This window comes from Pelophylax lessonae (assembly GCF_965119305.1).
Source record: "Pelophylax lessonae genome assembly, chromosome: 12".
In the NCBI taxonomy this organism is placed as follows: Eukaryota; Metazoa; Chordata; class Amphibia; order Anura; family Ranidae; genus Pelophylax; species Pelophylax lessonae.
The window spans coordinates 216,374,427-216,389,908 of NC_138779.1; the positions used below are offsets into that span (position 1 = coordinate 216,374,427).

Sequence of the window (15,482 nt, forward strand, 5' to 3'; positions counted from 1 at the left end):
GATTTTTTTTCCTGGGACTGTCTTGGATTTTTCCTGGGACTGTCCTGTGATCACAGTGCCACCTTTTGATTAGGTTATTGCATATATCAAAGGTGTTCATTATGGTGATCTGGGGCAGTGAACGGGCAGCCCCTGAATAATTAGAGGCGTGGTTTAGACAGGTCACTCTTAGTGGGTGGGACTGTCTGGTCATTGGGCAGGCCTGAGGCAGACTGTGGGTGGGGTTAACAGAAATACTGGTAAGTATGCATTTGTGTACCCAAATATGTAGAGCTGTGTTCTCATGTTACTATCTCTGAAACCAATGATCTAAATCTGATCTCCCGCTCCTGTCTCCTGGCAGCGATACAAGTAGCACAAGCAGGGGGGCGAGATCACAAACCGTATAATTTAAAAAAATAATAATAATCTCCATCTTTTTATAAAAAAAACAAAAAACAAACAAACCGTATAATAAAAAAAAAATAATCTCCACCTTTTTTTTTCCTGGGACTGTCTCAGATTTTTCCTAGGACTGTCTCGGATTTTTCCTGGGACTGTCTCGGATTTTTCCTGGGACTGTCTCGGATTTTTCCTGGGACTGTCTCGGATTTTTCCTGGGACTGTCTCGGATTTTTCCTGGGACTGTCTCGGATTTTTCCTAGGACTGTCTCTGATTTTTCCTGGGACTGTCCTGGCTTTTTCCTGCCCATGTCCTGCAATCACAGTGCCACCTTTGATTAGGTTATTGCATATATCAAAGGTGTTCATTATGGTGATCTGGGGCAGTGAACGGGCAGCCCCTGAATAATTAGAGGCGGGGTTTAGACAGGTTACTCTTAGTGGGTGGGACTGTCTGGTCATTGGGCAGGCCTGAGGCAGACTGTGGGTGGGGTTAGCTGAAATGCTGGTAAGTATGCATTTGTGTACCCAAATAGGTAGAGCTGTGTTCTCATGTTACTATCTCTGAAACCATTGATCTAAATCTGATCTCCCGCTCCTGTCTCCTGGCAGCGATATAAAGTAGCACAAGCAGGGGGGCGAGATCACAAACTGTATAATTAAAGAAAAAAAATCTCCACCTTTTTATCAAACAAAAAGCAAATAAACTGTATAATTAAAAATAAATAAATAAATAATATCCACCTTTTATAAAAAAAAAAACAAACAAACTGTATAAATAAAAAATAAAAATAATCTCCCCTAAAAAAAACAAAAACAAACAAACCGTATAATAATAAAAAAAACAAGATCTCCACCTTTTTATAAAAAAAAAAAAACAAACAAACCATAAAATTTAAAAAATGAAAAATAGGCTGTCTTAAGCTCGAGTCCAGTGACATTGCCTAGGCTGGGATGATATCATCACTCTGCTGAAAGAAGGAGGAAGCATTTCCTCAGTCTCCTCACTGTCAGTGACCACTTAGACTGTACATTGTAAGGTAAGAGGGTGCAGCAGGGGCTGATTTGTTCTCAGGTTATTGAAGTATGACAAGCAGTACATATTTACAGATTAATCAGCAACATAAAATCTCCTGAAAATTTCTGCTTTCACTTTTGTGCATGGCTGGGAAATTTTATATTTATTTTTTAAATAAAACCAGAATTTGTATCCTCTCAGCTCTCCCTATCGGACTCCCGGCCGGAGGACTCCAGCGTCAGCGAACCAGAGGCGGTTTACATCATACAAGTCACATGCCAAGTAAGCCCGGCGTACCCTGACAGCATGAAATTAGCCAAAAACAGCTGCCGAGTTTTTATTTTTATTTTATTTATTTATTTTTTATTGTGTGTTTGACTGCCCGGCTCCCAGGAGCTGCCAACACCAAGAACACCTCACCCAGGTCACTGATTGTATTTTATTTATTTTTTGTTGTATAAATATATTCTAAATTAATAATATACATTTGGATAACAGATACAGGTTTGATATTTATCATTTTTTTCCATTATTTGTAAAACAAATAATTTAACTTTATCCAAATTGAAGTTTTATTTTTAGGAAAAGGAGAAAGGATGCCTTTAGCCCCATTTCACATCAGTGCGACTTGTCATGCGATTTGACGGTTCCGAATTACATGACAAGTCACACCCCATTGCTGGCGATGGAACCGTTCATATTGCAGCGACTCATGTGGCAGCGATTATGAAAGAGGTTCCTGCACTACTTTTACCGATTTCATTGCGACTTGTATAGACTTCTGTTAAATGAAGTCACAAGCTGCGATGAAATCAGCAGTGCAAATCGAACTTATGTGCAGCTTTGAAATTGCGATGTAGTAGTGCGATTTCAAAGCTGCACCTTGTGAACCGGCCGGGGCTTATTGTCCTTCCAAAATATATTACACATGAAAGGGAATGGAATGGGGTTCTCAAGTCCTGATAATAACAATAATTCTTCTTCCTCTTTCCTTCTTCCTTATTTCTTCCTTCTTCCTTATAAAAGGGAATGAAGTAAGAAACTCAGGTCCTAATAATAACAATAATTTGTCTTTTTCTTTCTTCTTTCCTTTTTCCTTATGAAATGGGAATGGTCCTAAAAATTAGAATAATTTTGTCTTTTTCTTTCCTTTTTTCTTCCCCATGAAAGGGAATAAAACTGGGTACTCAGGTCCTAATAATAAGAATAAGTCTTTCTTTCTTTCTTTCTTTCTTTCTTTCTTTCTTTCTTTCTTTCTTTCTTTCTTTCTTTCTTTCTTTCTTTCTTTCTTTCTTTCTTTCTTTCTTTCTTTCTTTCTTTCTTTCTTTCTTTCTTTCTTTCTGTCTTTCTTTCCTTCTTTCCTTCTTTCTTTCTTTCTTTCTTTCTTTCTTTCTTTCTTTCTTTCTTTCTTTCTTTCTTTCTTTCTTTCTTTCTTTCTTTCTTTCTTTCTTTCTTTCTTTCTTTCTTTCTTTCTTTCTTTCTTTTTCTTCTTTCTGTCTTTCCTTATTTCTTCTTTCTTCTTACTTCTGTCTTCCTTCTTCTTCCTTGTAAAAGGGAATGAAATAGGATACTCAGGGTACTCAGGTCCTAATAACAATAAGAAGTTTTCTATTCTAGGGCAGTGTTGGGGCAGGCTAGGGCAATATAGGGGGCAAGCTGGGGTAGTATAGGGGTGGTGTTGGGGCAGGCTAGGGCAATATAGGGGCAGGCTAGGGTAGTATAGGGGCAGTGTTGTGGCAGGCTAGGGCAATATAGGGGGGCAAGCTGGGGTAGCATAGGGGCAAGCTAGGGTAGTATAGGGGCAGTGTAGGGGCAGGCTAGGGAAATATAGGGGGCAAGCTGGGGTAGTATAGGGGCAGGCTAGGGTAGTATAGGGGCAGTGTAGGGGCAGGCTAGGACAATATAGGGGCAAGCTAGGACAATATAGGGGCAAGCTAGGGTAGTATAGGGCAAGCTAGGGTAGTATAGGGCCAGTGTTGGGACAGGCTAGGGCAATATAGGGGGCAAGCTGGGGTAGTATAGGGGCAGGTTAGGGTAGTATAGGGGTAGTATAGGGGCAGGCTAGGGGCAGTGTAGGGGCAGGCTAGGACAATATAGGGGCAAGCTAGGGTAGTATAGGGGCAGTGTAGGGGCAAGCTAGGGTAGTAAAGGGGCAGGCTAGGATAGTATAAGGGCAGGCTAAGGCAGTGTAGGGGCTGCTGGCGGAGCTAGGGTAGTATAGGGGCAGTGTTGTGGCAGGCTACGGCAATATAGGGGGGCAAGCTGGGGTAGTATAGGGGCAAGCTAGGGTAGTATAGGGGCAGTGTAGGGGCAGGCTAGGGAAATATAGGGGGCAAGCTGGGGTAGTATAGGGGCAGGCTAGGGTAGTATAGGGGCAGTGTAGGGGCAGGCTAGGACAATATAGGGGCAAGCTAGGGTAGTATAGGGGCAGGCTAGGGCAATATGGGGCAAGCTAGGGTAGTATAGGGGCAGTGTTGGGACAGGCTAGGGCAATATAGGGGGCAAGCTGGGGTAGTATAGGGGCAGGCTAGGGTAGTATAGGGGCAGTGTAGGGGCAGGCTAGGGTAGTATAGGGGCAGTGTAGGGGCAGGCTTGGACAATATAGGGGCAAGCTAGGGTAGTATAGGGGCAGTGTAGGGCAGGCTAGGACAATATAGGGGCAAGCTAGGGTAGTATAGGGGCAGGCTAGGATAGTATAAGGGCAGGCTAAGGCAGTGTAGGGGCTGCTGGCGGAGCCGGTGGGTAAGGGATCTTTCATTGCTCTCTGTCTCCTGTGATTACCCCGCCCCCGGCAGAACACACAGGTGTGCTCAGGTGTTTAACAGCCGGTGTTAGACAGTTGTTTGTGAGCACCCTTAGGCCCCTTTCACACAGGCGGACCGTTCAGATCCGCCTGTCAGTTTTTTTGGCGGATCTGAACGGTCCCCCCATGCATTCCTATGGGGCATCGGATGTCAGCGGAGACATGTCCGCTGACATCCGACCCGATCCGATCCGTCAAATCTGGACGGATGGAAACCCTATTTTCCATCCGTCCAGCGGATCGGATGGGATCGGGTGAGAACGGACTGACACACAGCGCGGAGACACAGCTGTCCTCCTGCTGCTCAGCGGGGGATCGGCGGCTCGATCCCCCGCTGAGAAAAACGGACTCCGTCCAACGGACGGAGTGTGTGAAAGGAGCCATGCCCTTACCTATGAGTATGCGTGTTGAGGGCAGCAGGGCGGCGGCAGTGGAGTGAGGGGCAGTTGTCACACACAAAACTTCAATTTGCTGCCCCTCTCGAAGTTCTGCCTGAGTCCAATGGACCCAGCGGGACCCATGGTAGGGCCGGGCCCTGCATCTAGCACTGTAAAAGAATAAAAAACTGTATCTGTACTTCCTCTGTGTATTTAGCTCTTGTGAGGTTTTAGTAATGAATTTATATAACTTTTATACGTTTTTAAATGGAGAAATGTTCACAGTTTACAGATCTGTTTTAAATGTCCTTTAAAAAATAATGAAATAAATAAAAAGTCTGCATATTCCCTTTGATACTATTTTAATGAGAATCGACCCCAGGACTCCAGTAGAGATGTAAACGGGCGATAAAACGATCTCCTGAGATGTCAAGTCGTATAAAGTCTGATGTATGATTCGATATAAACCGACATAATATCTCCCTATAGGCATTGAGCGGATTCGTTCTGCGCGGTCCCCATTGTCTGCGCGCCGTGACGCAGCGTATTCGCGGGAAATGTTTTTGTGTCCCTCCCCTTACCTTAACTCTACAGAACACAGCTGTGATAGTTCTAATTAGAGGCAGGAGCGGCGACCCCCTGCAAATCCTGTTCCTGGAGGGCCCCATGCTTCTTCCCCCCTCCCCCGCTGTGACAGTTAGCTGTTGCTGTGTCATCCAGTTCACTGCAGCGATTTTCTTCACGGGAACGCTGCGGCCTGAAATGAGGACATCAGAAATAATTAGGTACTCCGAGGCCTCCCTGGAGGAAGCTGGGCTGGGGCAGCTAAGGGAGAGCTCCGGGCTAAGTTAAGATGTTTCTGTCCTTTTTAATGGCAGAGAGATGTAGATGTCTATATATAACATATTCAGGATTGATTTACTAAAGGCAAATGGGCCGTTCACTTTCCCTTAACCACTTGCCCTCTGGAGGATTTTACTCCCTTCATGACAAGGACATTTTTTTTTGCTCTTTGGCACTGCACTACTCTGGCAATTGCGCGGTCATGCGCAACACTGTCCCCATATGAAAATTATGTAATTTTTTTGCACACAAATAGAGCTTTATTTTGGTGGTATTTGATCACCTCTGGGTTTTTTTTATTATATAAGCAAAAAAAAGACTGCAAAATAAAAAAAAAAAAGAAAATATACAAGTGCATCTCATAAAATTAGATTAACATCATAAAGTTTATTTATTTCAGTAATTCAATAAAAAAAAAAACAATTAACCACTTGCCGACTGCCTAACGCCGAACTACGTCGGCAGTCAGCCCCTCACAGGCAAAGCGACGTAGGTCTATGTCGCTAGCCTGTGAGGGTCTAGGGAGCGAGCGCGCGCCGCCTGATGCGCGGTCACGCACCCCCCCGCGCGTGTGATCGTCGGGGGAGAGGGAGAAAGTCAGGCGGCTTGTGTAAACAAGCTGCCTGTCATTCTCCCCTGTGTATGAAGGATGATCATACGGTTCTACTATGTAGAACCATTGATCACTGTTCATACATCTGAAGCCACAGCCAATCACAGTAGAAAGCACGCCCCTAGGGACACACATAGCCCCTCCCTTTCAAAAAAAGTTAACCCCTTCACTGCCAGTGTATTTTTACAGTAACAGTGCATATGTATAGCACTGATTACTGTAGAAATGTCACTGGTAACCCCAAAAGTGTCAAAAATGTCAGTCAAGGGTCCGATCTGTCCGCCGCAATGTCGCAGTACTGCAAAAAAAATCGCAGATCGCCGCCATTACGCGTTAAAAAAAAAAAACAACAAAAATGACAAAAATCTTTCCCTTTGTTAGTAAACGCGATAACTTTTGCGCAAACCAATCAAAATACGCTTTTTGCGATTTTTTTTTTTTTTTTTACCAAACATAGGTAGCATAAAACAAATTGGCCGAAAATGTTAAAAAATTTTGATTTTTACATTTTTTTTGGGGGGGGAATTTCATATAAAAAAATGTGAAAAATATTGTTATTTTTGCAAAATTTACGCCCTTTTTTGTTTATAGCGCATGATCAAAAAATCGCACAGGTGATCAAATACCACCAAAAGAAAGCTCTGTTTGTGGGAAAAAAAGGACGCCAAATTCGTTTAGATACAGCGTCGCATGACCGCGCAATTGTCCGTTAAAGTCACGCAGTGCCGAATCGCAAAATACCCCCTGGTCAGGAAGGGAGTAAAATCTTCCGGGGCTTAAGTGGTTAATATACACTTATTGGGATTTTTTTTTTTTAACCAAAAATATGTAGCAGAATACATTTAGGCCAAAATTTACAAAGAAATTTAGATTTTTTTTTATTAGATCTGTTTTATAGCAGAAAGTAAAACAATATATATAAGGTGCATCTCATAAAATTAGATTATCATCAAAAAGTTAATTTATTTCAGTAATTCAATTTAAAAAAAACAATTAATATACACTTATTGGGATTTCTTTTTTAACCAAAAATATGTAGCAGAATACATTTAGGCCAAAATTTATAAAGTCATTTTATAATTACTTATAGTATTTTATTTTAAAGCTCAAACTTTTTCCCGTTTGTCAGGAGCCAAATGTCATGTATAATAGTGATATTACTTCTGCAACTATACATGACCACTTCCAATGGTTGGTAAGGAAGACACCGCTGAATTTACAACAACCATTGACCTCACCAGCCCCATTCACTTACAGGGTCCCCCCCTAAAATCCATACCAGACCCTTACTCAAACATGCAGGAAAGAGGGGGAACAAGCATGCATCCTCTACACTGGTTGGACCAGTTTGGTGTACAGGAACTGGGGTGTCCTGCTCAGAGCCATGACCTCAACCCTACTGAACACCTTTGGGATGAATTGGGATGAATTGGAATGAGTTAAGTCTTGTCAACCAACATCTCCATAAAGACATGGTTGGACCAGAGTGGTATGGAGGAACTCGAGTGTCTTGCATAGAGCCTTGACCTCAACCCTACCGAGCCATGACCTCAACCCTACCGAGCCATGACCTCAACCCTACCGAGCCATGACCTCAACCCTACCGAGCCATGACCTCAACCCTACCGAGCCATGACCTCAACCCTACCATACACCTTTGGGATGAATTGGAACACTGATTATGAGCCAAGCCTTCTCAATAGGGTAAATTAAGCTGTTCCAGCCACAAATGGTGGAAAAGGGGCAACTCCATATTCATTATCCAACATCACATTCCCAAAAATGATGTTGAACATTTCCCTTGGGAATGGAATCTCCAACCAGATCATATTTACATGACCACTTCCAATGGTTGGTAAGGAAGACACCGCTGAGTTTCCAACAACCATTGACATCACCAGCCTCATTCACTTACAGGGTCCCCCCCTAAAATCCATACCAGACCCTTACTCGAGAAAGCAGGAAAGAGGGGGAACAAGCATGCACCCCCCCCAACCTCCTGAACCATACCAGGTCACATGCTGCCCCCCCCCATCCCCCCGACAAAGCACCTTGTTCCCATGTTAATGAGGACAAGGGCCTCTTCCCCATAACCCTGGCCTGGTGGTTGTGGGGATCTGCGGATAAGGGGGTTATCGGAATCTGAAACATTTTCTCTCCAGTTGACTTGAGTGGGGTTCGGATTCGGCACTCAAACTTTACTCGTTGTTTTTGAACCCACCTTGAACCAAACTGTGTTCTGCTCATCACTACTGTGAATATGCAAAATTCTTGATCTCCCAAGACAGACTTGAAATCTTGAATTTAAATGGTGAAATAGGAGGAAGCTAGAAAGCGCAAACTTCAGGCTGCAGTAGTTTCCACAGAAGTCCACATTCTGAACATTGCTTGCTGGGAAAGATTATTAGGTTACCGACCTGGTTGCATTTGTTCCCTGGAGTTTCTCTTTAAAAGGAAAATAACATGAGGAACTATTTTCAACATGTAAATTAAAGCTGAACTCCAGAGGGACATTTTAAAACTACCCTTGCTCCCCCCACACTGCAGGTATGAGCTTGTGTCAAGGGTACCCTTGAAAAACAGGGTACCAGGGTAAATTTTGGTTATTTCCTGAGTGATTCCTGATGCTGACTCTGTGCTCCTTTTTTTTTTTTTTTCCACCCAGAATCGTTGCTGGTCAGTCCTGCGAAGTTACGAAGACTTCCAAGACTTGGACTCCAATCTCCACCGCTGCATATTCGACCGACGCTTCTCTCAGCTGCTGGAACTGCCCCCTCGACGAGAACTACCCACCCACGGGCAGGTAAGAGCCACATGATATTATCGATGCCAGGCTGCTTCCAAAAAGCATTTTGAATGCATAGACGATGTGCGAGATGCAGCAATCTACCGAAACTAGTCATAACTTTTTACCGAAATCCTACCGGTGAAGGATGATATGGTCACTATGGTTGATGCCAGGCTTCTTCCATATAGCAGTCCCAAAGCATTGATGACATGCAAGATGCTGCATCTACCGTAACCAGTCTTAACTTTACCGAAATCCTATCGGTGAAACATGATACGGTCACCATGGCTTAATGCGCTTTGCCAAGACTAATCTAAAGTGATATATACAGTGGGTACGGAAAGTATTCAGACCCCCTTACATTTTTCACTCTTTGTTATATTGCAGCCATTTGCTAAAATCATTTAAGTTCATTCTTCTTCCTCATGAATGTACACATAGCACCCCATACTGACAGAAAAACACAGAATTGTTGACATTGTTGCAGATTTATTAAAAAAGAAAAACTGAAATATCACATGGTCCTAAGTATTCAGACCCTTTGCTCAGTATTTAGTAGAAGCCCCCTTTTGATCTAATACAGCCAGGAGTCTTTTTGGGAAAGATGCAACAAGTCTTTCACACCTGGATTTGGGGATCCTCTGCCATTCCTCCTTGCAGATCCTCTCCAGTTCTGTCAGGTTGGATGGTAAACGTTGGTGGACGGCCATTTTTAGGTCTCTCCAGAGATGCTCAATTGGGTTTAAGTCAGGGCTCTGGCTGGGCCATTCAAGAACAGTCACGGAGTTGTTGTGAAGCCACTCCTTCGTTATTTTAGCTGTGTGCTTAGGGTCATTGTCTTGTTGGAAGGTAAACCTTCGTCCCAGTCTGAGGTCCAGAGCACTCTGGAGAAGGTTTTTGTCCAGGATATCCCTGAACTTGGCCGCATTCATCTTTCCCTCGATTGTAACCAGTCGTCCTGTCCCTGCAGCTGAACACCCCCACAGCATGATGCTGCCACCACCATGCTTCACTGTTTGGACTGTATTGAACAGGTGATGAGCAGTGCCTGGTTTTCTCCACACATACCGCTTAGAATTAAGGCCAAAAAGTTCTATTTTGGTCTCCTCAGACCAGAGAATCTTATTTCTCATCATCTTGGAGTCCTTCAGGTGTTTTTTAGCAAACTCCATGCGGTCTTTCATGTGTCTTACACTGAGGAGAGGCTTCCGTCGGGCCACTCTGCCATAAAGCCCCGACTGGTGGAGAGCTGCAGTGATGGTTGACTTTCTACAACTTTCTCCCATCTCCTGACTGCATCTCTGGAGCTCAGCCACAGTGATCTTTGGGTTCTTCTTTACCTCTCTCACCAAGGCTCTTCTCCCCCGATAGCTCAGTTTGGCCGGACGGCCAGCTCTAGGAAGGGTTCTGGTCGTCCCAAACGTCTTCCATTTGAGGATTATGGAGGCCACTGTGCTCTTAGGAACCTTAAGTGCAGCAGAAATCTTTGTAACCTTGGCCTGATCTGTGCCTTGCCACAATTCTGTCTCTGAGCTCTTCAGGCAGTTCCTTTTGACCTCATGATTCTCATTTGCTCTGACATGCATTGTGATCTGGAAGGTCTTATATAGACAGGTGTGTGGCTTTCCTAATCAAGTCCCAAGACTCAAATGAAAGTGTAGAACCATCTCAAGGATGATCAGAAGAAATGGAAAGCACCTGAGTTAAATATATGAGTGTCACAGCAAAGGGTCTGAATACTTAGGACCATGTGATATTTCAGTTTTTCTTTTTTAATAAATCTGCAACAATGTCAACAATTCTGTGTTTTTCTGTCAGTATGGGATGCTATGTGTACATTCATGAGGATGAATGAACTTAAATGATTTTAGCAAATGGCTGCAATATAACAAAGAGTGAAAAATTTAAGGGGGTCTGAATACTTTCCGTACCCACTGTATATTATGTGTGTGTGTGTGTTTTAGTTCTAAAACAAAAATAGTAAACATGTACTAAAAATCCTTAAATGCGTAAAAACAAAGGGCCTCCTTCTCACAACCCTGGCCTGGTAGATATGGGGGTCTGCAGATTGGGGGCTTATCAAGTTCTGGAAGTTTTTTTTTTTTTAACATTTGACTCGCGTTGACTGGAGTTGGCTGCTTCCATACAAAACGACTGTAACCAGCCGTAACTTTACTGAAATCCTATCAGTAATGGATGATACGGGCAACATGGCTTAATGCACTTTGTCTTTCCATTGTAAAAGGAAGATATATATATATATATATATATATATATATATATATATATATATATATATATATATATAATATATTTTTTTATCAGCCTAATTTTAGTTTTTAAGTGTGTAATATTTGAAAAAGAATTCTTTTTAGTATATGGTTACGAATTTTGCTTCACAAATAAACTTTTAATACCTGAGTAATCCCAAAGCACTATGGGTTATACAGGGAGATCGGCAAACCTGCTTACTTTGAGGCTGCCTTTGTCTAATTGAAACTTCAAAAAAGGAGCAGAACACCCTGTTGTTATAAAATATATAAAATATGAATATACTATATTTAATATTAATATGCTATATTTTAAATTTAGCTAATTAACGAAAAAACATGTTTAGGCCTTTTATTCTTTTGGTCCTGAATAAACAAAGAACACTATCCCTTTTAAAAATAGTTGTGTTTATTTATTATTATTATTTTTTTTGTGGCCTTTTTGTAAAATTTCAAAAGCCTCAAAAAAGTTATTATTATTTTTTTTTAAATTCCAGCTCCTAGCCCCGCTACTCTCACGCTATCTGAAGGCTCTCTCTGGAATTGTGGACAGCAACATTAACTGTGGCCCCATACTGAACTGGATGGAGGTAAGATACAGAAGATGTAGTTCCCAACAAGGCTATTAACATAGGCCTGTGCAGCCTGTTAAATTAGGGTGTGCACCCCAAAGCTCAAACACAAGTGTTTGTGTGTGTCTACATATATATGACCCCAGCACATTTATCTTCCTGCCGGCACATTGAAAGGCAAGTGCCTAAAGACTTCTCTTATGGCAGAGCCAGTAAGAGAGAGATTTTTCCCATCTTCCTACCAGCACAAAAAGTGATAATGTTAATGTACATGGGGTGATAAGGGTGTGCCCAGGCACACCTGGCACACCCTGTGCGCACGCCTATGGCTATTAACGTTGGGGAGGTTCACCCTCCCTGTACGTCCTGATAACTATTCTCATTCAAACAGAAATTGATTGGAAATCTGAAATTGTCACCAGACCAATGGTTAAATCTTCCAATGGGGACACATCTCTTTGAGAGATTTGCTCTCCATTTCTGTTGTCCCTGGAACAGGAAATTAAGGTAAATTTGGCCAGTGGGACACAAATCAGGCTCCAATGAGAGGTGTAAAAGACTAAGAAAGTCTTCAGTGTAGGCTGGAGAGATATTCCCCAATGGCCAGGATCATGAGCTTTGTTGGCCATCATTGAGAAGCTTCACTGCTCAATCATTTAAAACTCTTGTACTTGGTGATCTGCCTCATAGAGTGCAGACTGGAATGCCTAGAAGCTTGGGTACCAAGTATCTACTGGAGAAGACAATAGTAGTGTGGAGACCTTTTTGGAAAAGGGTAAAGTTGGGGATGTGCACCCAACGTTTTGTTGAGATTGCTTTTTTGGATGGGGGTCAGGGGCTATGCACAGTGTATTTTTCAAAAGGTGAACAATAAAGAGAACCAAATGGACATTTTTTTTTAAGGGGATGATATATGCTCAACATAATATTGCTCAGTGGGTCCAACCAAGGACATTCTGGTGGGCTATTAAAGTTTTATGGCAAACTTGATGGCTAAAAGTTTGTGGACCCCTGACTATCACATCTACCTATATGGTTGTATGTATGTGGATACCCCCTCTCAAATTATGGAATTCAGGTGTTTCCAGAGAAGAGTCCCTGTAGGCAATGGGGCTCTTCCAACCTTGTGGTAACAGTGTAGTGAAGGCTCTTTTCTGTTCCACCATGACTGTCCCCTATGTAAAAAGCCAACTCCATAAAGATATGGTTGGAGCAGTTTGGTGTAGATGAGCTGGGTTGTCCTGCTCAGAGCCATGACCTCAACCCTTCTGAACACCTTTGGGATGAATTGGGATGGATTGGAATGAGTTAAGTCTTGTCAACCAAGTCTTGTCAACCAACATCTCCATAAAGACAACTAACATCTCCATAAAGACAACCAACATCTCCATAAAGACAACCAACATCTCCATAAAGACAACCAACATCTCCATAAAGACATGGTTGGACCAGATTGGTATGGAGGAACTCGAGTGTCTTGCTTAGAGCCTTGACCTCAACCCTACCAAGCCATGACCTCAACCCTACCATACACCTTTGGGATGAATTGGAACACTGATTGTGAACCAAGCCTTCTCAATAGAGTAAAGGCTGCTCCAGCCACAAATGGAGGGAAAGGGGCAACTCCATATTAATTGTCCAACATCCCATTCCCAAAAATGATGTTGAACATTCCCGTGGGAATGGAATCTCCAACCAGATTATATAGGTTAGATGGTCGGGTTTCCACAAATTTTTGTCCATACATCGTATGTATACTATAATATTACATAAGTTAATATGCTAAGATTTGATCTTAAAGCGGAGTTCCGGCCTTAGAATAGTTTTTTAGATAAAAATACCCCCGGGACAGTCAGGGCTAGTGCATTTCAGAATGGATAGCCTCTAAACTGTCCCAGGTTGCACTTACCTTTTAGAATAGATACTTACCTTGAAAATTTCTTGTCCAGCGCTGCCATCTCAGGTGTGGGCAGCTGAAGCCAGCGCGTCCTCTTCGGTGTCCTCTTCGGTCCCAGAATGCCCTTGCACCGGCCCCGCTCGTCAGTTCGGGTGCAGAGGCGTCATCCCTGCACAGCTTCTGGGCATGCCCAGAAGCTGTTTAGCAGGGAATGACGCGCCTGCACCGGAACTGACGAGCGGGGCCGGTGCAAGGGCGTTGACTCCTGGGAGCGATGACGTTCAGCTCCCAGGAGTCAACGCAAGCAGGAAGTGACAGCGCGGGCTGTGGCCGCAGAGGGAGGAAGTAGAAGGAAGTTAAGTATACTTTCTTCAAAAACAAGGTAAGTAAAGAAAAAAAAATTGGGAGTATCCAATTTTTTCTTAGGTGATATAAAGCAAGCGGATGGCCCAAAGTTGTTTTTGAGGCTGCAACTCCACTTTAAGGCCACCAGTAGGGTAATCCCTACTGAACTTAACTGGAACACCGATTGAGACCTAAGTCTTCTCATCCAATCTCAGTACCTGACCTCAGAAATGATCACAAGTTTCCACATACACCCTCCAGTATCTTGTGGAAAGTCTTCTCAGAAGAATGGAGGATGTAATAGCCTCCAAGGGGGACATTTCCATATTATTGCCTATGGTTTTGGAATGGGATGCCCACCAAGCTCATATAAGTGTAATGGTCAGGTGTCCATCAACTTTTTGCCATATAGTGTATGTATAGCTCTGCCTTTGTTAAACCATAATGTACTCCAAGTAGAAGATTTTTCTTTTTACTTTGTTTTCTTACTTTTCTGTCCAGATTGATAATCACGGTAACCGCCTACTTGTCAATGAAGAGGCGTCCATCAATGTCCCGGCCATTGCTGCGGCTCATGTCATTAAGCGATACACTGCCCAAGCTCCGGACGAGCTGTCCTTCGAGGTAAACTCAATGCTTCTGGATGTTTTGGATGTAATGAAGAATATTTCCGGGGTCTGGATTGCATAAGTGGGTTAGGGAAGGCTAAAAGGTTAAATCTTCAGCTTTTAAACACGAGCTCGGTTTCTTGCGTAAAACCAGCCTTGACTCGTTCTCTTTAAATTGGACTTAGCCGAAAACTTTATTTTTTTGTGTGGAAACATTAGGATCCCTATTAGGTTTTTATTGCGAGATCCTCTTTTGGATCCTGTCCTGTCAGTGTTGGGGTTTCCTTTTCGCAATCTGTCCCGGTGACAAGAAGGGAGGATGCATCTCCTTAATGGGGACACAGGCCGCTATAAAATGTCTAAGGGTTAAACCCTTCAAATCGGAAACCTAAGAAAGTTTTGGATGGGGTCGCTCCAGCCTTGTATCTGAGGGCTCGTGAGAATATTTTTCTTTTGTCCCCCGTTTGCCACCCTCTTGAGCTGTTAGACTCAGTCAGGGGCATAACTACAGGGGTTGCAATTGCAACCGGGCCCCATGCTCCAGGAGGCCTGTGCAGCTCCCCTGTACACCTGGATAGGAAGGGTGGAGGGGTCACCATGTAGAGAAATCACTGTCCTCCTTTTTCCTCCTGTAGCTGCAGGAGGAAAATGGAGGAGATTGGTTCCTCTGTATGCTGCCCCCGCCACTCCTCCTATCCAGTTCACTTGTGTTCTGCTGCCTCTGGGCCCCTGTGTGCTCCCCTGGTCCCCCCCCCCCCACTGTGCTGCCCCCCCCCCCCCGTGCTCCCTTTCCTCTCCTGCCGGCTGCTGCAGGGGATGTGTCACAATAGAGAACCAGGAAGGGGTCGGTAAATATGTAATTTACCAGCTCCTTCCTTTTCTGAATGGACAGAGTCATAGTCAGTGACATTGTAAAAAAATAAAATAAAATGATAAAAAATAATACAATTAAAATACCAAAAAATAA

The 15,482-nt window shown here is 43.3% G+C and overlaps 1 protein-coding gene across 6 annotated transcripts in view; it reads left to right on the plus strand.

Annotated features, from left to right (window-relative positions):
* The window catches only part of ARHGAP33 (Rho GTPase activating protein 33), an 86,137-nt gene that overhangs the window by 32,413 nt on the left and 38,242 nt on the right, over positions 1 to 15,482 (plus strand). For all 6 annotated transcript variants that reach the window (XM_082273410.1, XM_082273411.1, XM_082273414.1 and 3 more), the window contains exons 4-7: positions 1,601 to 1,681; positions 8,701 to 8,838; positions 11,591 to 11,683; positions 14,409 to 14,531. In XM_082273410.1, the coding sequence (XP_082129536.1) occupies positions 1,601 to 1,681; positions 8,701 to 8,838; positions 11,591 to 11,683; positions 14,409 to 14,531 (435 nt within the window). The remainder of the gene's footprint in view (positions 1 to 1,600; positions 1,682 to 8,700; positions 8,839 to 11,590; positions 11,684 to 14,408; positions 14,532 to 15,482) is intronic.